Raw genomic sequence first — 25,559 nt, 5'->3', positions numbered from 1 at the left:
AAAGATTTGATTGACCAGCTGTACTGTCTTCAGGAAAGGGTTACTGGTGTGAATCAAAGTAGTTAAGGTCTCCAGCCAGGAGACCATTGCTCTAGCAATCCATGCGGCGGCTAGGGAGGGTAGAGGGCAGGACCAGAAGCCACAAAACGGAACGAACCAGATTTGCTATCTGACAGACCGTGGCATTTTTAATTGATGACAAATCGCGCAGGGATACTGGTAGGTGAACCACAGGAGATTGTACCCGGTTAATCTGCCAAGTGGCAGAATGCGCGGCTGCATCCAGTAGGTCAGTCTCTTGCCATCGCCGCTCTCTTTTGACGATGCAGAGTTAAAAGTTAGGAACCCTCGATCCATCATCCTCTTAACAGGGAAGTGGAGAGGGATCATCCGCTTTCTTGCATCTTCTTTTAAATAGTGGTGATGCCGAGGGGGGAGCTCAGACGCCCAAAAAGGGTGCCTCTGTATATCCAGAGTTCAGGTCTCCGGGTGGACAGGACAGGTTGTCTGGCGTTAGGCTTGGATGCAGAAGAGGATACCTGGAGGCGACACTCCGTGTGCCCGTCTGTTGATGGTGTGATCGGTGCCCTTTAAAAGGCCCGTCGCCCTTAAAAATCAGACATGGCATGGCATCCCACGTAGAGGCTTCTGACCAGTGAATCGCATATCCGGACTGGATGGCAAATGCTCTATGAGGGAGTTTAGTCTCCTTATGAGGGACACTGTGTAATCTAGAGCAGGACCGGAGTCCTCGTCAATGTACAGAGATTGGATGAGTGAGAGTGAGTGAGTGAGTGAGTGAGTGAGAGAGAGTTCATGAAATGAAAACTTCCGCTTTGTAGACGCCTGTATGTTTCTAGAATACTCGCGGCCCCTGCTAGCCGACGGATCCCATGTAGGAGAGGGACCATGTATATCGGTCCTGCGAGCACTCCGAGCCACGGGGGGTAGGGAATCACGGAGGGATTCAATTTCTTGGTTAGAAAAACCATGGGTTGCGGCAGTGACGAAGTCCACTGAGGGGGACTAGGGACTCTAGGATAAACTGGGATCAGCGGCGGAGGGCTCCTCATTTATGACAGGCTTCGGATTGGTCATGTGCCTTTGAAACCTGGGAATACTAGTCGTGTGCTTTTAAGACCAGTGAATACTGGTCGTGTGCCTTTAGATAAAATCTCGCAGAGAGCGAGAAGCGCCAATTCGGGGGGCGTAGCCACAGGCATGACGTGGGCGGTGCCTCGAGACTCATGAATAGGCCTAAGCCGGGGACTAAATTTCTGCAGCCGGCGCCAGCGTAGAAGTGAGGGGCGTTGCAGTGGCCGAGAAGAAAAACGCAAGGAAAACGGGCAGAGCCGCCTTAGGGGGGGCCATAGTGCGCTTCTGAGGAGCGGCCTACACATCGGCCGAAGCCAAGGGCTACATTTTTGTAGCCGGCCGGAGTGTTACCTCAGGGAGGTGGGCTACAGGGAAGCCTGAGACTGCCTGTGAATATCCCGCTGCAGAAGCCCATCGCTGGCAGGATCCACTCACCATCGGTGCACGTCCCGGCATGGAGCCGCCACGTATGTCAGGTATTGCAGCGTGGACAGTGCAGGGATAGAGCGCTAAACCTCAATCCATCATCCCTTTGTTAGGGATGTGGAGAGGAACCGTCCACCTCCTTGTGCCATCCGCTTTCAGTGGTGGGACAGTGGGGGCTGCTCGGACGCCATAGAGAGGGGGGCCTCTGTACATCCACGGAGTTCAGTCCCCGGGTTGGGCAGTTGTCCGACATTAGGCCTGGCTCCAGGAGAGGATACATGGAGGCGACACTCCATGTGGTCGCCTGCTGCAGGTGTGGGGAGATCGGGACCGTGAAGGAACAGTCGCCCCTGAAATGAGCTGGGCGGGGCTCCGGCGGTTGGCGGGGATTTCAACTGTGGCCTAGTCTGGCTGAAAAAGCCGGGGACTAAATTTATGGAGCCTGACGGTGGAGCGCGTCGGCGGGCCGCGACGTAGCGCCGAATGATTGCCGCTGGCGTCCGGCCAGCGGCACCTCTTCCCGGGGACCAGGACCGCACCTTCCCACACAGGCAGCGTGAGGAAGGAAACTACTCACCACCACAGAGCAGAGATGCAGCCTCTATAGCGAGGGAATAAGCTCTATCGATCCTCTCTTTGCAGGGGGATGGAGCCTCTGTCCATCTTCATATGTACCTGCCGCAGGGGGCTTACGGCTACTGTGGGGACTACATGACGCCAACTGGTGAGGGCTTAATTGTGGCGGAGCCCAGGAGATGCACATAAGAGGTATACTCTATGTGCTCACGATCTTACAGGGGGGAGATCGGGACCGTATAGGAACCGTCGCCCTAGCGTAGATTAGGCGTGCCCCAGTCGTCGAAGGACAGGTACGGGGAGGTATACTCACCGTGCTTGCCTGGTGATGGATCGGGGGAGAGCGGACCCTAGAAAGGAATCAGTTGCCCCCTTCACTCCGTTAATTAAAAAATAAAAAATAAATTACAGAAAGAAAAAAAAATGTTGGTGTCTGAAAACAGACCCAAGTGCCTTCTACAGACACTAAGCAAGAACTGGTTAGCTGAGAGCCAGCAGGAGGGTGTATACTGCAGGGGAGGAGCTAACTTTCTATCACTGGCAAGCAGCATAACACCCACAGTCTGTGTCCCCAATGAGGCAAAGGAGAAAAATACATTTTTCTAAATTTTTATTATTTTTCCTTACCTAAGGGGGCGATGAAGGGGGGTTTGATCTACTTTTATAGCGGGTTATTTAGCAGATTTTTATTACTGGCAGCCATCACACACTAAAAGGCGCTTTTTATTGCAAATAAAAATAGTTATTGCGTCTCCACATTTTGAGAGCTTTAACTTTTCCATATTTTGGTCATGTGAAGTTTTGATTTTTGCGGGACGAGTTGATGTTTTTATTGGTACCATTTTCAGGCACGTGACATTTTTTGATAGCTTTTTATTCCGATTTTTGTGAGGTAGAATGAACAAAACCCAGCTATTTATGAATTTCTTCTGGGGGGGGGGCTTATACCGTTACACGTTTGGTAAAATTGATAAAGCAGTTTTATTCTTCGGGTCAGTATGATTACAGAGATACCTCATTTATATTTTTTTATGCTTTAGCGCTTTTATACGATAAAAACTTTTATATAAAAACAATTTTTTGCATCGCTTTATTCTGAGGACTAACTTTTTTTTCGTTGATGCTGTATGGCGGCTCGTTTTTTGGGGGACAAGATAACGTTTTCAGCGGTACCATGGTTATTTATATCAATCTTTTTGATCGTGTGTTATTCCACTTTTTGTTTGGTGGTATGATAAAGTAGTTTTTTGCCTTTTTAGTGTTCACTGAAGGGGTTAACCAGTGGGACAGTTTTATAGGTCAGATAGTTACGGATGCGGCGATACTAAATGTGTGTACTTTTATTTTTTTTTATTATTTAGATAAAAAAAATTATTTTTTGGAACTATAGCTAGAACTATAGCTATATTTTATTTATTTAGCAGTATAAGCCGAGATTTTCAGCCCACTTTTTTGGGCTGAAAGTCCCCCTCTCGGCTTATACTCGAGTCATACCCAGGGGTTGGCAGGGGAGGGGGAGTGGGGGCTGTCTAATAATACTAACCCACTCAAGGTGCGGTCCCCGGCGCCCCAGCTTCTTCCTGTACTGAGCGGTCACATGGTACTGCTCATTACAGTAATGAATATGCGGCTCCATCTCCCATAGGGGTGGAGCCGCATATTCATTACTGTAATGAGCAGTAACAGTGACCGCTAAGTACAGGATGAAGCTGCGCCGTCGGGGAAGCAGGGACCTGCACAGCGCCAGGACCCGGCGAATATATCGGGGAGGGGAGCGCTGCGCGATAGTCACCTTTCCTCGTTCCGGCGCCGCTCTGTCTTTAGCTGTGACACTCAGGTCAGAGGGCGCGGTGACGTGGTTAGTGCGGGCCCTCTGCTGAACGTCTCGTCTACAACAAGTGAGGTTTGACAAAGGCCCACAGCAGGGCCGAAACGTTACCTCAGTTCCTCTATAATATTGTGGTGACCCCAGCTTCGCAATATCACTGTGGTGAACATAATAAATTACTTCTCTGCATATGAAAAAACCAAAAATTCGAGTGCGGCTGTTTTTTTATCTATTTTGTGAAGTTACCCTGGTTCAGCCTGCACCTACCTACATTGATCAGAGTGCACGCCTTTGCTATTTCTAGAACGTCAGTGCTGAACATGGAGTGGTGCCGGAACGAGGAGCAGGTGACTATTGAAAGTGCCGGGGGACTGAGCGACGGAGAGGAGAGTATGTGATTTTTTTTTTTTTTTTTTAATCGCAGCAACAGCAAATGGGGCAAGTGTCTGTATGGAGCATCTATGGGGCCATAACGTTTGTGCAGCACTATATGGGGCCATAACGTTTGTGCAGCACTATATGGGGCCATAACGTTTGTGCAGCACTATATGGGGCCATAACGTTTGTGCAGCACTATATGGGGCCATAACGTTTGTGCAGCACTATATGGGGCCATAACGTTTGTGCAGCACTATATGGGGCCATAACGTTTGTGCAGCACTATATGGGGCCATAACGTTTGTGCAGCACTATATGGGGCCATAACGTTTGTGCAGCACTATATGGGGCCATAACGTTTGTGCAGCACTATATGGGGCAAGTGTCTGTATGGGTCCATAATTAACGTTTGTGGAGCATTACGGTATATGGGGCAAGTGTCTGTATGGAGCATCTTATAGGGCCATAATCAAGGTTTGTGCAGCATTATATGGGGCAAATGTGTTTATGGAGCATCTTATGGGGCCTTTATTAACATAGTAACATAGTTAGTAAGGCCGAAAAAAGACATTTGTCCATCCAGTTCAGCCTATATCCATCCAGTTCAGCCTATAAAACCTGCATAACCTTTATGCAGGATTATATGGGGCATATTTTAATATGGAGCATCTTATGGGGCCCATCATAAACTTTATGGAGCATTATATGGGGCTCCTGATTCAATATGGATATTCAAAATCACTTAACCTACTGATGTCTCAATTAATTTTACTTTTATTGGTATCTATTTTTACTTTTGACATTTACCGGTAGCTGCTGCATTTCCCACCCTTGGTTTATACTCGAGTCATTACGTTTTCCCAGTTTTTTGTGGCAAAATTAGGGGGTCGGCTTATACTCGAGTATATACGGTATATATATTTTTTCACATTGCCCCGGGGGGGACATTATGCTATAGGGTCAGATCGCTGATCTGACACTTTACAGTGCACGGTGTCAGATCAGCGATCACACAGGCACTGCAGGAGGCTTGCCGGCGCCTGCTCTAAGCAGGCACTTGCAAGCCACCTCCCTGCATGACCCGGAAGGCCCCCCCGTGGCAATTTTGCATCTGGGCATGCAAGGAGGAGGAGGTAGGAGGCCCTCGGAGCAACACGATCACATCGCGTTGTTCCAAGGGTCTCAGGGAAGCATGCAGGGAGCCCCCTCCATGCGCGATGCTTCTCTGTGCCGCCGGAACGCTGCGATCATCTTTGATTGCAGTGTGCCAAGAGTTAATGTGCCAGGAGCGGTCCGTGACCGCTCCTGGCACATAGTGCCGGATGTCAGCACATAGTACCAGACACCATTTCTCACATTTGCATGGAATAGACTAAAAAGATATCTGCTCATCTAAATGCTTCATAATTTCATTTTCTACAGTCACCTTCCATGACAGCACCATCTGAGAATATCAGACTTCTCTCCCAAAGGATAAATCAATGTATTCTAGAATGCTTCAAAAAGGTAAGGACCGAGGACATGTTAGCAGTTCTGCAGATCTACTCAATGGAGGTTCTGGTCCTCTCACCCCAGGTGACAGACAACATATGTTTTGCTTTACTCCTGATGAAGTCAGTTGTACTTGAAAGTGCTTTGAGAATAAAATCGCAATAACTGTTCTACAACTTCAGGTTTATACTGGACATCTTTGATACACCTGCAGTGCAGCATATTCGCTTCTCCACACCATTTCATAGCTTAACATATGGCTTTCTTAACCGAGTTAAGGTACCTTCACACTAAACGACGCTGCAGCGATACCGACAACGATCCGGATCGCTGCAGCGTCGCTGTTTGGTCGCTGGAGAGCTGTCACACAGACAGCTCTCCAGCGACCAACGATCCCGAAGTCCCCTGGTAACAAGGGTAAACATCGGGTAAGCGCAGGGCCGCGCTTAGTAACCCGATGTTTACCCTGGTTACCATCCTAAAAGTAAAAAAAAACAAACGCTTCATACTTACCTTCCGCTGTCTGTCCTCGGCGCTCTGCTTCTCTGTACTGGCTGTGAGCACAGCGGCCGGAAAGCAGAGTGGTGATGTCACCGCTCTGCTTTGCGGCCGCTGTGCTCACACAGTGAGTGCAGGAAAGCACAGCGCCGGAGGACAGACAGCTGAAGGTAAGTATGAAGCGTTTGTTTTTTTTAACTTTTAGGATGGTAACCAGGGTAAACATCGGGTTACTAAGCGCGGCCCTGCGCTTAGTAACCCGATGTTTACCCTGGTTACCAGCGAAGACATCGCTGAATCGGTGTCACACACGCCTATACAGCGATGTCAGCGGGAGAGCCAGCGACCAAAGAAAGTTCTGGCCTTCTAGCCCCGACCAACGACATCACAGCAGGATTCTGATCGCTGCTGCGTGTCAAACTGAACGATATCGCTAGCCAGGACGCTGCAACGTCACGGATCGCTAGCAGTATCGTTTAGTGTGAAGGTACCTTTAGCTAAAGCTCTAGATAGCAGTCAGCCGATCAATGGTTTGGCTGATTTTTAGTCCAGCGGGTTTCTTCCCTGTACCTTACACAGGAGGGCTTGGTTTGCAAACGCTTCTACTTCCTCTATAAGGCCATGTTCACATGGGAAGTAATCAGTAAGTATCCAGCAGCAAACCATTAACAAAAAAGTTGTGCAGCCAGCTAAAAAAAACAAAAACATAACTGGATCTGTCATTTTTTTCTCCCCACTATAGATCGGACTTATGGCAAATGTTTAATTTATTCCTTTATTTTTAACCCTTCACGACATGTCAGTTATGTCATGTCTCTGCCATTGATGCGGGTTCGAAGCCTAGCCTGCATTTTTCCTGGTATGATGGCTGATTTATTCAGACATCATCAGCCTCTTACAGCTGCGGGTGGAGTGGAGCTCCAACCACAGCTGTTAACCTGTTAAATGCCACTCAATCTATGAGGTGATCACAAGGCAATGATGGGATGACATGACAGCTGGGAGTCTTCTGAAGACCTTTGTTACCTTTAATTAAGATACTTTTGTGAAAGCCAGAGTTTAGCTGGTGTTCATTGGAGATCATAATTATAAATTTACATGTATGGTATAAGTGATCAGATGATTGCAGCTTCACCATCAACTTGACTATCAAACACAGAAAAATGTGAGTAATGTAAACAAAAGAAACAAAAAAAAGAGACATATTTGGCATTGTTGCATTCGTAAAATATATTAATCTAAAACGGTATGCTGCGCAACAGAAGAAAAAAAACAAAAAAAACCACCAATCTCAAAAAGCCTGAATTAAGTTTTTTGGGGGCTGTGGAAACACTGCAATAAAATGCATTAAAATGTGATTAAACTATTGTTTCTTTGGAAAAGAGCAGAGCAGAAAAGCAGCTGCTCTGCCGACTTGACGTCATTGGAGGCAGTTGAATCCCCGGTAGGAGCGGTCTGTGACCGCTCTGTCAGTTAAGAACTGTACCGGGCACAAGAGACAGATCGGTAGCAACTAACTCCGTGTGCTATTGCTTAGACACATTTTTATATTTTCACAAAGTCAGAGATATATCCTTTAAGTAAGGCGTTACAAAGACCCGACATATGACACTTTTACTTTAGAGATAACGGCTTCACTAGATGCTTAAACTGACCTGACAATACGATTTCCCAGATCAGTACAAGCACAAAGATACCATATCGCGCTCTCTCAAATGTTTTTTATTTAAGTGATGAAAACAAATCCGAAATGTGTAAGTAAAAAAAAATAATTTCTGGGACCTGTAAAGACTCCATTTTTGGCATATAGGGCTGAGTGAAGGTTTGGGTTTTTTTTTAACCCCTTCCCGACCCATGACGCCACATAGGCGTCATGAAAGTCGGTGCCAATCCGACCCATGACGCCTATGTGGCATCATGGAAAGATCGCGTCCCTGCAGATCGGGTGAAAGGGTTAACTCCCATTTCACCCGATCTGCAGGGACAGGGGGAGTGGTAGTTTAGCCCAGGGGGGGTGGCTTCACCCCCCCGTGGCTACGATCACTCTGATTGGCTGTTGAAAGTGAAACTGCCAATCAGAGCGATTTGTAATATTTCACCTATTATAACTGGTGAAATATTACAATCCAGCCATGGCCGATGCTGAAATATCATCGGCCATGGCTGGAAATACTATCTCAGTGATCAAAATAAAAAAAAAAAAAAATAATAAATGACCCCCCCCCCCCCTTTGTCACCCCCATAGGTAGGGACAATAAAAAAATAAAGAATTTTTTCTTTTTTCCCACTAATGTTAGAATAGAGTTAGGGTTAGGGGTAGGGTTAGGGTTTCGGTATGTGCACACGTATTCTGGTCCTCTGCGGATTTGATAAATCCGCAGTGCTAAACCGCTGCAGATTTATGGCGGATTTACCGCGTTTTTTTTCTGCGCATTTCACTGCGGTTTCACAACTGCGATTTTCTATTGGAGCAGTTGTAAAACCGCTGCGGAATCCGCACAAAGAAGTGACATGCTGCGGAATGTAAACCGCTGCGTTTCCGTGCAGTTTTTCTGCAGCATGTGTACAGCGATTTTTGTTTCCCATAGGTTTACATTGAACTGTAAACTCATGGGAAACTGCTGCGGATCCGCAGCGTGTGCACATACCTTTAGAATTAGGCTATGTGCACACGGTGAGGATTTGGCTGCGGATTCGCAGCAGTGTTCCATCAGGTTTACAGTACCATGTAAACATATGAAAAACCAAATCCGCTGTGCCCATGGTGCGGAAAATACCGCGCGGAAACGCTGCGTTGTATTTTCCGCAGCATGTCAATTCTTTGTGCGGATTCCGCAGCGTTTTACACCTGTTCCTCAATAGGAATCCGCAGGTGAAATCCGCACAAAAAACACTGGAAATCCGCGGAAAATCCGCAGGTAAAATGCAGTGCCTTTTACCCGCGGATTTTTCAAAAATGGTGCGGAAATATCTCACACGAATCCGCAACGTGGGCACATAGCCTTAGGGTTAGGGTTGGAATTAGGGTTGTGGTTAGGGTTGTGATTAGGGTTAGGGGTGTGTTGGGGTTAGTGTTGGAGGTAGAATTGAGGGGTTACCACTGTTTAGGCACATCAGGGGTCTCCAAACGCAACATGGCGCCACCATTGATTCCAGCCAATCTCGTATTCAAAAAGTCAAATGGTGCTCCCTCACTTCCGAGCCCTGACGTGTGCCCAGTGGTTTACCCCCACATATGGGGTAACAGCATACTCAGGACAAACTGCGCAACAATTACTGGGGTCCAATTTCTCCTGTTACCCTTGTGAATCTAAAAAAATGCTTGCTAAAACAATTTTTGAGGAAAGAAAAATGATTTTTTATTTTCACGGCTCTGCGTTGTAAACGTCTGTGAAGCACTTGGGGGTTCAAAGTGCTCACCACATATCTAGATAAGTTCCTTTGGGGGTCTAGTTTCCAAAATGGGGTTACTTGTGGGGGGTTTCTACTGTTAAGCCACATCAGGGGCTCTGCAAACGCAACGTGACGCCCACAGAGCATTCCATCAAAGTCTGCATTTCAAAACGTCACTACTTCACTTCCGAGCCCCGGCATGTGCCCAAACAGTGATTTACCCCCACATATGGGGTATCAGCGTACTCAGGAGAAACTGGACAACTTTTGGGGTCAAATTTCTCCTGTTACCCTTGTGAATCTAAAAAAATGCTTGCTAAAACATAATTTTTGAGGAAAGAAAAATGATTTTTTATTTTCACGGCTCTGCGTTGTAAACGTCTGTGAAGCACTTGGGGGTTCAAAGTCCTCACCACACATCTAGATTAGTTCCTTTGGGGGTCTAGTTTCCAAAATGGGGTCATTTCTGGGGGATCTCCAATGTTTAGGCACACAGGGGCTCTCCAAACGTGACATGGTGTCCGCTAATGATTGGAGCTAATTTTCCATTCAAAAAGCCAAATGGCGTGCCATCCCTTCCGAGCCCTGCCGTGCGCCCAAACAGTGGTTTACCCCCACATATGGGGTATCAGCGTACTCAGGACAAACTGGACAACAATATTTGGGGTCCAATTTCTCCTATTACCCTTGGCAAAATAGGAAATTCCAGGCTAAAAAATCATTTTTGAGGAAAGAAAAATTATTTTTTATTTTCATGGCTCTGCGTTATAAACTTCTGTGAAGCACCTGGGGGTTTAAAGTGCTCAATATGCATCTAGATAAGTTCCTTGGGGGGTCTAGTTTCCAAAATGGGGTCACTTGTGAGGGAGCTCCAATGTTTAGGCACACAGGGGCTCTCCAAACGCGACATGGTGTCCGCTAACAATTGGAGCTAATTTTCCATTCAAAAAGTCAAATGGCGCGCCTTCCCTTCCGAGCCTTACCATGTGCCCAAACAGTGGTTTACCCCCACATATGAGGTATCGACGTACTCGGGAGAAATTGCCCAACAAATTTTATGATCCATTTTATCCTACTGCCCATGTGAAAATGAAAAAATTGAGGCGAAAATAATTTTTTTGTGAAAAAAAAAAGTACTTTTTCATTTTTACGGATCAATTTGTGAAGCACCTGGGGGTTCAAAGTGCTCAATATGCATCTAGATAAGTTCCTTGGGGCGTCTAGTTTCCAAAATGGGGTCACTTGTGGGGGAGCTCCAATTTTTAGGCACACGGGGGCTCTCCAAACGTGACATGGTGTCCGCTAAAGAGTGGAGCCAATTTTTAATTCAAAAAGTCAAATGGCGCTCCTTCCCTTCCAAGCCCTGCCGTGCGCCCAAACAGTGGTTTACCCCCACATATGAGGTATCAGCGTACTCAGGACAAATTGGACAACAAATTTCGTGGTTCAGTTTCTCCTTTTACCATTGGGAAAATAAAAAAATTGTTGCTAAAAGAATTTTTGTGACTAAAAAGTTAAATGTTCATTTTTTCCTTCCATGTTGCTTCTGCTGCTGTGAAGCACCTGAAGGGTTAATAAACTTCTTGAATGTGGTTTTGAGTACCTTGAGGGGTGCAGTTTTTAGAATGGTGTCACTTTTGGGTATTTTCAGCCATATAGACCCCTCAAACTGACTTCAAATGTGAGGTGGTCCCTAAAAAAAATGGTTTTGTAAATTTCGTTGTAAAAATGAGAAATCGCTGGTCAAATTTTAACTCTTATAACTTCCTAACAAAAAAAAAATTTTGTTTCCAAAATTGTGCTGATGTAAAGTAAACATGTGGGAAATGTTATTTATTAACTATTTTGTGTCACATATCTCTCTGGTTTAACAGAATAAAAATTCAAAATGTGAAAATTGCGAAATTTTCAAAATTTTCGCCAAATTTCCGTTTTTATCACAAATAAACGCAGAATTTATTGACCTAAATTTACCACTAACATGAAGCCCAATATGTCACGAAAAAACAATCTCAGAACCGCTAGGATCCGTTGAAGCGTTCCTGAGTTATTACCTCATAAAGGGACACTGGTCAGAATTGCAAAAAACGGCAAGGTCTTTAAGGTCAAAATAGGCTGGGTCATGAAGGGGTTAAACACACTTGCTTCAACAGTGCCCTTAGGAGACTTGAAGCTGCGATCATCCAACCGTCTGTGCTACACAGAGCTTCAGCTCCTAACAACCCATCGGCGGCCTGGGCGGGAACAGTGACTCGCTTGTGGATGGAGAGTTAAACATCGCTGTCAATGATTGTCAGCGGCATTTAACTGGTTAATAGCGGTGGGTGCATCTGCGGGTATTCGAGGCAATAAAATTAAATAAGATTAAATCAGCTGTTATGTGGGGGAAAGATGAGGATTCAGCGAAGGAGTCCACATGAAAGGCAGATACACCTTTGACATACCTAAACGTCAAAGGTCATGAAGGGGTTAAGGTAGACACTTACCACGTGAGAAGAGACTTGATGATATTTGCTGAGCTCCTCAGGCTTGACCAGATCCTCTGGGACTGTCTTACCACGCTGCAAAATAATTAGTGGACAAAGTATTTAGCTATACATTTTATTTATAAATTTTTTATTTTCAACTTTTCAACACGTATACACAAGTAAGCAATCATACAAGTTACATGAATCTGTTGAGGGTAGATACATATTTAAAATGGAATATATTGTAGAGTTTCGGCAGCACCCTCAATGCGGATAAGTAGCCGAAAGTGACCACAGTTCTGGTTATGGTAGTACTAATGTGCGATCCAAGTAAACAGGCTACACAATCCTTGACAAAAATCTCAGGAAGATAACGTGTAGAAATAAAAAACCAACAGAAACAATAAGACGAAAAAAGAAGAATAAAAAATAAGAAGGAAGGGAAGAGGGGTGGGGGTGGTACCGGGGAGGGGAGGGGAGGGGGAGAAAAGATCAAACAGAATTCCCTAAAACAAACATCCCTCGTTAGAGAAAAAAACGGTCAAAATGAAACATAAAAACACACGGGGAGCAGAGTAGCTAATTTTGACCAATTAGAAAGCTAAGACAGGGCAAATATCGAGCCTGTATTTAGCTATACATTTTAACATTTTCATCACAGCTCAAGTGTAAAGTTGATGGAGCGGGCACAAGTGTAAGGGTATGTGCACACGTCAGGATTTCTTGCAGAAATTTCCTGAAGAAAACCGGAAATTTTCTGCAACAAATCCGCTTTTTTTTTTTTTAGCATTTTGCAAGCATAATTAGCTTGCAGAATGCTAAAGTTTTCCAAGCGATCTGTAGCATCGCTTGGAAAACTGACTGACAGGTTGGTCACACTTGTCAAACATAGTGTTTGACAAGTGTGACCAACTTTTTACTATAGATGCTGCCTATGCCGCATCTATAGTAAAAGATAGAATGTTTATAAAAAAAAAAAAATTAAAAAAAAAAAAAAAAATGGTTATACTCACCCTGCAGACAGCCGATCTCCTCAGCGGCGTCCATTCCTATAGATGGTGTGTGTGCAGGACCTTCCATGACGTCACGGTCACGCGACCAATCACAGGACCGTGACGTCATCGCAGGTCCTTCACACAGACCATCTATAGGAACAGAAGTGGCAGCATGCACCGCTAAGAGGCAGGAAGACACCGGGGCCATCAGAGGGTAAGTATATGACTATTTTTTTTATTTTAACTTTTTTTTTTTTTTTTTTACTAATTATATGGTGCCCAGTCCGTGGAGGAGAGTCTCCTCTCCTCCACCCTGGGTACCAACCGCACAATCTGCTTACTTCCCGCATGGTGTGCACAGCCCCATGCGGAAAGTAAGCAGATCAATGCACTCCTAGGTGTGCAGAATCCCCGCAATTCCGCATTTTTAATGAACATGATGCTTTTTTTTTTTTCGCAATGCGATTTTTTCGCGGGAAAAAAAAGGCAACATTTGCACTAGAAATGCGGGATACACTGTAGTTAATAGGAGGCATATGTAAGCGTTTTTTTCGCGTCTTTATAGCGAAAAATACTGAACGTGTGCACATCGCCTCAAGTTGATGGAGCGGGCTCAACTCCACAGCTAGCAATGAAGTCTTGCTCTGATGGCTGTTGCTTGACCATTTAAAAGCATTGACAGCGGCACTTCAATAGCAATCGCACGGAGCCCAATCAGTTACCATTTTAAGATACACTGTTATTATATATAAAATTTGGCATTGCTAAATTCGTAAAACATATTAATCTAACGGTATGCTGCGCAACAAGAGAAAAAAAAACAAACAAAAAAAAAAACAAAAAACACCTATCTCAAAAAGCCAGAATTAAGTTTTTTTTGGGCTGTGGCAGCATTGCAATAAAATGCATTAAAAGGTGATTGAACCATTGTTTCTTTGGAAAAGAGCAGAGCGGAAAAGCAGCCGCTCTGCCGACAGCGGAGGCAGTTGAATCCCCGGTAGTTACCATTTTAAGATACATTGTTTATGAGATATAGAAAAAAAAAATTATGTTTTTTTACAAATAACATTTTGCATATAGATTAAAAGTATAACAAAATGAAATATTGTACTGCCAAAAGGTCTGAATACAGTTTCTCTATACTCTATACCCAAAGCCAATTATTAATGCCAGAAGCCTTCAGAAGTGTTACTCAGGAGGCACACTGTAGTATTTTGAATTTACAGAAGTGAACTCCTTTAAATTATTAGTTCATAAAATCAAACAGTACACACACAAACAACTTAGTAATATATCTTAGAAGGGCGGTGGAGTCAGAGTCCATTTTGGCAGAGTCAGTAGTAGTATAATGCAGGATGTGTTGTTGATTTTTTCGTAAGAATTTGGCAAAGTTATGAAATGTCTGTTCTGTTCCCGATCTCGGCTTTTAGTCGAGATGAATCTCTGATGCACTTCATGCCCATACTCAGTAGTGATCAGTGCTGTGAAGTCAGAGTCGTGAAGTCAGGGAAATTGAGAAGTCGGAGGTTTGGCTTATCGACCCCACAACCCAGCTCGTCAGACAAATCTGCTTATTTCACATATTGGACTAATCATTCATTCTCAAGTCATGTGTAAAACTTGTAAAATCTGTATTCAGTGAAGACTGAATTTGTAAAGCACCGACTGCCATTTCCATTGTCAGTAGTGGGAAAAGCACCAACTGCCATTTCCATTGTCAGTAGTGGGAAAAGAGCCATCCGCCATTTCCATTGACAGTACTGGGAAAACACCAAGGTTACTTACTGGTAGCCGGTTTTTCCGGAGCCAATGACAGCACACCTGAGAGAGGGATCCGCCCAGTCGGGACAGTAAACCTACTGAAATAAAAGGGCGGTACCTCTCCCTCGCTTCAGTTTGTTTTCAGAGCATGAGAGGCCCCCTTGGTTAGTTCACATGGTAATCTACCACCACATTATAATAATAAAAAAACACCCAACTAAAAGTGCACACCAAAGGGTGAAAAAGAAGGGAGGGAATATACAGGTGCGGTCATGGGCTCCGGAAAAACCGGCTACCAGTAAGTAACCTTGGTGTTTTCCCGTCTCCCATGACAGCACACCTGAGAGATTTTTGGAGAAAGAAACACCTTAGGGAGGGACCACCGCTTGCAGCACCCTTTTACCAAAGGTAAGGTCAGTTGATAGTGTCTAAAGAAGGTAGACGGTGAGGACCAGGTAGCGGCCTTACAAATTTGATCAATCGATACCTCTGCTTTTTCTGCCCAGGAAGTAGCCACAGCTCTGGTGGAGTGAGCCTTGATGCCTTCAGGGATTGGGGCACCACGAGAAGCATAGGATAAGGAAATGGCCTCCCTAATCCACCTAGCAATAGTACCCTTGGATACCCCATATCCCTTCCTACTACCCTGGAAAGCTACAAATAAGGACTGATCTTTCCTCCACTGACTAGTCAAAGATATGTATTGCAAAATAGCTCTTCTTACATCCAGTGTATGAAATTTCTCTTCCCCCGGATTTTTGGGATTATCACAAAAAGAGGGTAACACAATCTCCTGGCTTCTATGGAATTTAAGAACTACTTTCGGCAGATATGCCGGATCTGGTCTGAGTACTACTCTGTCATCACATATCTGTGTGTAAGGAGGGGAGATAGGCAGGGCTTGCAAGTCACTCACCCTATGGGCTGATGTCAACGCTACCAGAAGTACTGTCTTAAGAGTGAGCATTTTTATCGATGACTCCTGCAAAGGCTTGAATGGATCACTAGTTAGAGCCTCTAACACCAAATTCAAATCCCATGGAGGAACCCTCTGAATTATTACTGGTCTAGACCTACTACAGGATTTTATAAAGCGGGACACCCATCTATTGGAGGCCAGATTACAATTATACAAGGCTCCTAATGCAGACACCTGTACTTTGAGCGTATTAGTTGCCAACCCCAGTTGTACACCCATCTGTAAAAATTCTAGAATAGTACCTACAGGCGCCTTGTCCCCCAGAGGTTGCCCTGAAAAATCTAGAAACTTTTTCCATGTTCTACCATATATTCTCGATGTTACTGGCTTTCTACTTTTCAACAAGGTGGAGACTAACCCTGGTGAAAATCCTTGTCTACTCAATAATGCCCTCTCAAATTCCAGGCTGCAAGATGGAAGCCCTTCACTTGAGAGTGGCATATTGGACCCTGAGTAAGCAGGTCCGGAATTTCTGGCAGAATCCATGGATCGGTCACTGACATTTGTCTCAGGAGGGAAAACCAAGGTCTTTTTGGCCAAAATGGAGCAATCAAAATTACTCTCGCCTGCTCCATTCTGATCTTCCTTACCACTGTTGGAATCATTGCTATCGGTGGAAATACATACGCGAGACTGAAATTCCATTGTATCTGGAGAGCATCTACCGCGAAGGGTTTCTCTCTTGGGTCTAAAGAACAGAAATTCTCTACTTTCCTGTTGTTTAGGGTGGCAAATAAATCTATCACAGGTAAGCCCCAAGCCTGCACTATCTGTTGAAACACCTGGGAATTCAAAGACCACTCTCCTTGTTTCAGTGTTTTTGCGACTAAGGTAGTCTGCTTTCGTATTCTCGACTCCCTTTATGTGGAGAGCCGAGAGGGATAGTAGGTGGCGCTCCGCTAGTTGTAGGAGGACAGACGCTGACTTTATCAGGGAAGGGGATCTCGTCCCCCCTTGGTGGTTGATATATGCAACTACTGCGTGATTGTCTGACATGACCCTGGTATGGTGACCCTGAAGGATGGGAAGGATATGTTTTACAGCTCTCTCTACAACCCACAACTTAAATTTGACGCTTGATGTGATTCTAGTTGGGACCAGGATCCCTGAACTGAGAGTCCCTAAATGGGCCCCCCATCCTGAACCGCTTGCGTCTGTGGTGATGATCTGATCTATCGGAGTTATCCACTGGACCCCCGACTCCAAATGATCTCTCACGGCCCACCATTTTAGGGAATCTGTTACCTCTAACGAAAGGCGAAGCTTCCCCTCTAAATGCCCTTTTAACGACCTATGTGCTGACAGGACCTCCCACTGTAACTGTCTTAGATGGAACTGTGCCCATCTCACTGCAGGTATACAGGACGTCAGAGAACCCAACAGGGACATTGCCTTTCTCAACGTCATTATGGGGTGATGAATTGCTGATTTCACCAGATTTTGAATTTTGACCAGCTTGTTTTCTGGTAGGAGACAAAGCTGACGTGTGGAGTCCAGAACTAAACCCAGAAAGGACTGGACTAGCTCCGGCGTCAATCTCGACTTGGCGAGATTTATTTTCCACCCCAACCGCTCTAGCGTTGTTATAACTTCTTTTATTTGCGCCAGACAATGTGCTGCTGAGTTCCCTATTATAAGGATGTCGTCCAGGTACGGGACTATAACTACACAAGGATATTGGAAGGAGATATAAAAAGGAAAAAGGGAGACAAGGGGCGCAGAGTCTAAGTGTAGATGTATATTCACAGCAAGAAATATTGTTGCACTCACCCTTTGGATATCTTGTATGTACATTCAATTGATCCGTATGATGGATCCACGTCTTATAATATTCCGGTATGCAGCACTATTGCAGGAACTATGCCAGGGACTATAACTACGTTCTGAGAGCGGAGGAAGGACATGACATCGGACATTAGCTTTGTAAAAATTCTCGGCGCTATTGACAGGCCGAACGGTAGGGCAGCGTATTGATAGTGCCTGAGACAACCTTGGACATAAACTGCTACTCTTAAGAATTTTTGGTAGTCTTGATGAATTGGGACGTGGTAGTAGGCGTCCTTTAAGTCTATGGCTGGATGAAAGCCTTCCCCCTACTTCTGGCCTGGCGTCATTGGGAGGGCTTCCTCGCCGATGTTGAGGGACCTTTAAACATATATCCAGATCCCTTGCTGTCTCTGGAGTCCCAATTCCTTCTATCTCCCGGGGGGGGCGACCTCTACTAAATTTCCCCCTCCGAAAATAGGGCCGTCTAAGGCTACGTTCACATTGGCGTTCCGCCAATGTGCGTCGCTGTTGCGCCGGCGACGCAGCGGCGACGCGCCCCTATGTTTAACATAGGGGACGCGTGCGTCGTTTTGGTGGCGTTTTTCGCCACGTGCGTCGTTTCCGACGCTAGCGTCGGACGCAAGAAAACGCTACATGTAGCATTTTCTGTGCGTCCGATTTTCGTCGGAAAACGACGCACGCGTCGCAAAACGCGCGCGTTTTTGCGCGCGTTTGAGCGTGCGTCGCGCGTTGCGTCGCCGACGCACGGCGGCGCAACGCTAATGTGAACGTAGCCTAAGGTCCACCGGAAAGCGAGGGAATCCCTTTTTTCTATCCCCTGCTTTCTCCAAAATATCTTCTAATTTCTGTCCAAAAAGGAAATGGCCATCACATGGTAAAGAACAAAGTCTGTTTTTTGAAGGCAAGTCGCCCGGGCATCCCTTTAACCAAAGAGCACGTCTAGCCGCATTAGATAGATTCGCAGCTCTGGCTGCTAGTCTCACGGAGTCTGCTATAAAGGCAGCCGCTCCTTTAGCCATAGTTACATTGGTTAGGATGTCTTCTCTCGACACTTTAGATTTTAACTGGTCGTCTATCTGTTGTAACCAGACTATAAGGGAGCGTGCAACACAAGTTCCGGCGATTGCCGGTTTTAACCCCCCTGCAGTTGCCTCCCAAGTATGCTTTAGGAACCCGTCCGCTTTTTTATCTAGAGGGTCTCTTAATACACCAGAGTCTTCTAAGGGAAGAGAAGACTTTTTAGAGGACCTGGCAGCTGCACCATCAATTTTTGGAACTTTATCCCATATTTCCGAATCCTTCTCCTCAAAGGGATAACGTCTTTTAGAAGCCGAGGGCAGATTACCCGATTTTTCTGGCTTCCTCCACTCTTTCTATAAGGGCTTTAACCTTGGAATTCACAGGGAAAGTACGCTTTCTTTTTTCTTCTAAACCCCCAAACATAATGTCCTCCAGGGACTTGGCCGCTTTTTCATCTTTAACCCCTTAGCGACCGCCGATACGCCTTTTAACGGCGGCCGCTAAGGGTACTTAAACCACAGCGCCGTTAATTAACGGCGCTGTGGAAAAAGTCCATAGCGCCCCCAGAGGCCAATTTTCTCCGGGGTCTCGGCTGCCGAGGGTAGCCGAGACCCCAGAGAACATGATTCGGGTTTTTTTTTAACCCACCCCACATTTGCGATCGCCGGTAATTAACCGTTTACCGGCGATCGCAAAAAAAAAAAAAAAAAAAAAAAAAAACGCGATCTCTCTTTAATTTCTCTGTCCTCCGATGTGATCGCACATCGGAGGACAGAGAAAAGGGGTCCCAGGTGGCCCCCCAATACTCACCTAGCTCCCCCGATGCTCCTCGTGTCTCCCGGTGGGCGCCGCCATCTTCAAAATGGCGGGCGCATGCGCAGTGCGCCCGCCGGCCGGCACCGGGGGAATCTTTGGGGTCTCGGCTGCCGGGGGTAGCCGAGACCCCAAAGAGCATGATCGGGGTCGGTATTACCGACCCCTGTTTTGCGATCGCCGGTAATTAACTGTTTACCGGCGACCGCAAAAAAAAAAAAAAAAAAAAGTAAAGTGTAATTCTCTGTCCTCTGATGTGATCGCACATCAGAGGACAGAGAAATAGGGGGATTCGGGGACCCTAGCATACTCACCTAGGTCCCTGGATCCTCTTGCTGCTCCTCCTGGCCGCCGGCAGAAGAACATGGCGGACGCATGCCCAGTGCGCCCGCCATCTGTCTCCATCTGCCGGCCGGCAGGAGAACAGCAGTTGGGGCTAAAATTAGGGTTAGGGGTAGGGTTAGGGGTAGGGCTAAATTTAGGGTTAGGGTTGGGGCCAAATTTAGGGTTAGGCTTCTTTCACACTTACGTCGGTACGGGGCCGTCGCAATGCGTCGGCCCGACATACCGACGCACGTTGTGAAAATTGTGCACAACGTGGGCAGCAGCTGTAGTTTTTCAACGCATCCGCTGCCCAATCTATGTCCTGGGGAGGAGGGGGCGGAGTTACGGCCACGCATGCGCGGTCAGAAATGGTGGATGCGACGTACAAAAAAACGTTTCATTGAACTTTTTTTTGTGCCGACGCTCCACCAAAACACAACTGATCCAGTGCACGACGGACGCGACGTGTGGCCATCCGTCACGATCCGTCGGCAATACAAGTCTATGGGCAAAAAACGCATCCTGCGGGCACATTTGCAGGATCCGTTTCTTGTCCAAAACGACGGATTGCGACGGAATGCCAAACGACGCAAGTGTGAAAGTAGCCTTAGGGCTAGGGTTAGGGCTAAAGTTAGGGCTAGGGTTGGGGCTAAAGTTAGGGTTAGAGCTGGGATTAGGGTTAGGGTTTGGATTAGGGTTGGTATTAGGGTTACGCTTGGGATTAGGGTTAGGTTTGGGATTAGGGTTAAGGTTAGGGTTGTGATTAGGGGTGTATTGGGATTAGGGTTAGGTTTGAGGTTAGGGTTGAGATTAGGATTAGGGGTGTGTTGGATTTAGGGTTTTGATTAGGGTTATGGTTAGGGTTGACATTAGGGTTGTTTTGGGGTAAGGGTTGTGATTATGGTTAGGGTTAGTGATTAGGATTATGGATCAGGTTGGGATTAGGGTTAGGGGTGTGTTGGGGTTAGGGTTGGAGCTAGAATTGGGGGGTTTCCACTGTTTAGGTACATCAGGGGGTCTCCAAACACGACAGCCAATTTTGCGCTCAAAAAGTCAAATGGTGCTCCCTCCCTTCTGAGCTCTGCCGTGCGCCCAAACAGTGGGTTACCCCCACATATGGGGCATCAGCGTACTCGGGATGAATTGGACAACAACTTCTGGGGTCCAATTTCTCTTGTTACCCTTGTGAAAATAAAAACTTGGGGGCTGCAATATCTTTTTTGTGGAAAAAAAAAAATATTTTTTATTTTCACGGCTCTGCATTATAAACTTCTGTGAAGCACTTGGGCATTCAAGGTTCTCACCACACATCTAGATAAGTTCCATGGGGGGTCTAGTTTCCAAAATGGGGTCACTTGTGGGGGGTTACTACAGTTTAGGTACATCAGGGGCTCTGTAATCACAACATAATGCCCACAGACCATTCTATCAAAGTCTGCATTCCAAAAAGGCGCTCCTTCCCTTCAGAGCTCTGCCGTGCGCCCAAACAGTGGTTTACCCCCACATATGGCGCATCAGCGTACTTTGGATAAATTGGACAACAACTATTGCAGTCCAATTTCTCCTGTTACCCTTGTGAAAATAAAAACTTGGGGGCTACAATATCTTTTTTGTGGAAAAAAAAATATTTTTTATTTTCACGGCTCTGCATTATAAACTTCTGTGAAGCACTTGGGCATTCAAGGTTCTCACCACACATCTAGATAAGTTCCATGGGGGGTCTAGTTTCCAAAATGGGGTCACTTGTGGGGGATTTCTACTGTTTAGGCACATCAGGGGCTCTCCAAACGCGACATGGCGTCCGATCTCAATTCCAGCCAATTCTACATTGAAAAAGTAAAACGGCACTCTTTCTCTTCCAAGCTCTGCGGTGCGCCCAAACAGTGGTTTACTCCCACATATTGGGTATCGACGTACTCAGGAGAAATTGCACAACAACTTTAGTGGTCCAATTTCTCCTGTTACCCTTGTGAAAATAAAAATTTGTGGGCAAAAAGATCATTTTTGTAGAAAAAAAATGCAAATTCTTTTTTTCACGGCTCTACGTTATAAACTTCTGTGAAGCACATAGGGGTTCAAAGTGCTCGCCACACATCTAGATAAGTTCCATGGGGGGTCTAGTTTCCAAAATGGTGTCACTTGTGGGGGGTTTCCACTGTTTAGGCACATCAGGGGCTCTCCAAACGCGAAATGGCGTCCAATCTCAATTCCAGCCAATTCAACATTGAAAAAGTAAAACGGCGCTCCTTCACTTCCAAGCTCTGCGGTGCGCCCAAACAGTGGTTTAACCTCACATATGGGGTATCGACGTATTCAGGAGAAATCGCACAACAACTTTTGTGGTCTAATTTCTCCTGTTACCCTTGTGAAAATAAGAATTTGTGGGCGAAAAGATCATTTTTGTGTAAACAAAAGCGATTTTTTATTTTCACGGCTCTACGTTATAAACTTCTGTGAAGCACTTGGGGGTTCAAAGTGCTCACCACACATCTAGATAAGTTCCTTAAGGGGTCTAGTTTCCAAAATGGTGTCACTTGTGGGGAGTTTCCACTGTTTAGGTACATCAGGGGCTCTCTAAACGTGACATGGCGTCCGATCTCAATTCCAGCCAATTCTGCATTGAAAAAGTCAAGCGGCGCTCCTTCACTTCTAAGTTCTGCGGTGCGCCCCAACAGTGGTTTACCCCCACATATGGGGTATTGGCGTATTCAGGAGAAATTGCATAACAAAATTTATGGTTACATTTCTGTTTTTACACTTGTGAAAATAAAAAAAATGGTTCTGAATTAAGATGTTTGCAAAAAAAAGTTAAATGTTCATTTTTTCCTTCCACATTGTTTCAGTTCCTGTGAAGCACGTAAAGGGTTAATAAACTTCTTGAATGTGGTTTTGAGAACCTTGAGGGGTGTAGTTTTTAGAATGGTGTCACACTTCATTATTTTCTATCATATAGACCCCTCAAAATGACTTCAAATGTGATGTGGTCCCTAAAAAAAAAAATGGTGTTGTAAAAATGAGAAATTGCTTGTCAACTTTTAACCCTTATAACTCCCTAACAAAAAAAAATTTGTTTCCAAAATTGTGCTGATGTAAAGTAGACATGTGGGAAATGTTATTTATTAACTATGTTTTGTGACATATCTCTCTGATTTAAGGGCATAAAAATACAAAGTTTGAAAATTGCAAAATTTTAAAAATTTTCGCCATATTTCCGTTTTTTTCATAAATAATCGCAAGTAATATCGAAGAAATGTTACCACTAACATGAAGTACAATATGTCACGAAAAAATAATCTCAGAATCAGCGGGATCCGTTGAAGCGTTCCAGAGTTATAACCTCATAAAGTGACAGTGGTCAGAATTGCAAAAATTGGCCTGGTCATTAAGTACCAAATTGGCTCTGTCACTAAGGGGTTAAGGCCCATTGAAGCTCTAACGGCTTTTATTAACTTATCTGTGTTCTTAGTCAGAAAACACGGACGGTCCCCCTCATCAGTATCTGAAGAGGAGTCGGGAGATATAGAGGAAGAGTGGAAGAGAGATAACTGTTCCTCCTGATATTCCTCGTCAGACAGAGAGACATCAGAATCTAAAATAAGTTCAGGGTTCTTACTACCCTTTCTTTTAAGTGCCGATTTAACTGAGCCTTCCACTTCGGCCCTAATCATGGCTCTAAGACTAGAGGCAAAGTCAGGGGTCTCCTCCTGGATAGTCTTTTGGATACAATCCGCACAAAGACTTTTCTGCCACTGGGCTGTCAACGGAACTCTACAGAGGGCACATTCCTTGTTCTTAGACTTGTTGCTAGCCTTCCTCGGCGCCTGCCAAGCAAACAGAAAATGTAGCCCATTACCACCAGGGTGACATTCACGAAGATCACTCACCACCCGCTGACCATGAAGGGTACCGGATTCTGAGGCTGAATAGGAGCATGGACCACATCCCTCCTAGACGCTGAGGAGTCCTGTGACCTCCGAGGGCGATTGCTACTCCTTCCACACGTTGGTGGGCAGGTGAATCACCTGACCTGGGCTCATGCTGCTGCTGATGCTGTAAAGGCTGCTGCTGCTGCTCCATAGTATTCTCCATCTCTGGAGAGCTTTAACGAAGTGAGCGGTGTTTCTTTGTCATTTTACCCTTAAATAGGGTGAACCGCCGTGCTCACCGCCTCTTCCGGTCCCTGATATGAGCTTCTCCCCCTCCTGAATCCCGCCGGGAAGCCTGGAACGATGCCGGTGATCAGAGCGATGGGCGCCGCCATCTTGGATCCGGCGCATGGTTCTGACGTCACGCAGGCACGCCCCTACCCAGCGTGCTTTGCGCGCAACGCCAACCGCGCCAGGAAGTTACTGCTCACAGAGGGGGAGAGCGGCGTGGGAGACACAGAAGGGCCCCAGGACCACGAACTGTGGCTGTTCCAACGCCCGCACGTGCACCAGAGCCCGGAGGATCTGCGGATGGCGCTTCCAGCTTCCTGAAGGCCGGCATACAGGCGCCCTGCCTGTTCTTCCAGTGCCGGGACAGGAGTGGGTGAGTGGAACTTCTATCAACAAATACCTCCGTGATGTTCAGCACAAGGGTTCCCATCAGGACAGGAAACCCAACTGAAGCGAGGGAGAGGTACCGCCCTTTTATTTCAGTAGGTTTCCTGTCCCGACTGGGTGGATCCCTCTCTCAGGTGTGCTGTCATGGGAGACGGGAAAAGCACCATCCGCCATTTCCATTGACAGTACTGGGAAAAGCACCAACAGCCTTTTCCATTTTCAGTAGTGGGAAAAGCACCAACCGCCATTTCCATAGTCAGTAGTGGGAAAAGCACCATCCGCCATTTCCATTGTCAGTAGTGGGAAAAGCATCAACCACCATTTCCATTGTCAGTACTGGGAAAAGAGCCATCCGCCATTTCCATTGACAGTACTGGGAAAAACACCATCCACCATTTCCATAGTCAGTAGTGGGAAAAGCACCAACCGCCATTTCCATTGTCAGTATTGGGAAAAGAGCCATCCGCCATTTCCATTGACAGTACTGGGAAAAACACCATCCACCATTTCCATAGTAGTGGGAAAAGCACCATCCGCCTTTTCCATTGTCAGTACTGGGAAAAGCACCATCCGCCATTTCCATTGTAGACAAAATATTGATCAAATACTGTCGTGTGAAGGAGGACTAATCGGATGGTCTGCATGCAAAAAGTAAAACAGCAGAATTTTGTTTATGAATATTTCACTATGTTTTTTAAACTTTTTCTATAATAAAAGGAGTATCATCACTCAAAACGACAATTTGCCCCGAAATATATATATATATATATATATATATATATATATATATATATATATATATATATATATATATATATATATATATATATATATATATATATATATATACATACACACACATACATACACACAAATAAAAGGCCCTCATTTGGATTTCTACAGACAAATAAAGTTAAGGCTCTCTAAAAGTGGATGGATAAAAAAAAAAAAATGAAAGTACAAAACCACAAAATGCTCAGAATTTGAAAGTTAAATACATTAACACTTGTAATAACAAAAAAAGTGTGAAGAAAAATAAGGAAAACTAAATTGATAAAAAATATATATAGCAGGTTACACTTTAACACTATCCCCCAAAAGCTACTTTCCGAGTTCCAAAGAACTACAGATGTGTTGCAGTGCATTAAATGTGCAGCCAATATCATTAAAGTTTAAAATTCC

The 25,559-nt window shown here is 45.4% G+C and overlaps 1 protein-coding gene across 1 annotated transcript in view; it reads right to left on the bottom strand.

Annotated features, from left to right (window-relative positions):
• PRPF19 (pre-mRNA processing factor 19) overlaps positions 1-25,559 on the bottom strand; it is a 100,615-nt gene that overhangs the window by 40,324 nt on the left and 34,732 nt on the right. The window contains exon 8 of the mRNA XM_069752986.1: positions 12,172-12,246. Coding sequence (XP_069609087.1) covers positions 12,172-12,246 — 75 coding nt within the window. The remainder of the gene's footprint in view (positions 1-12,171; positions 12,247-25,559) is intronic.

This window comes from Ranitomeya imitator, chromosome 2 (assembly GCF_032444005.1).
Source record: "Ranitomeya imitator isolate aRanImi1 chromosome 2, aRanImi1.pri, whole genome shotgun sequence".
NCBI lineage: Eukaryota > Metazoa > Chordata > Amphibia > Anura > Dendrobatidae > Ranitomeya > Ranitomeya imitator.
This window is presented reverse-complemented; position numbering and strand designations above follow the sequence as displayed.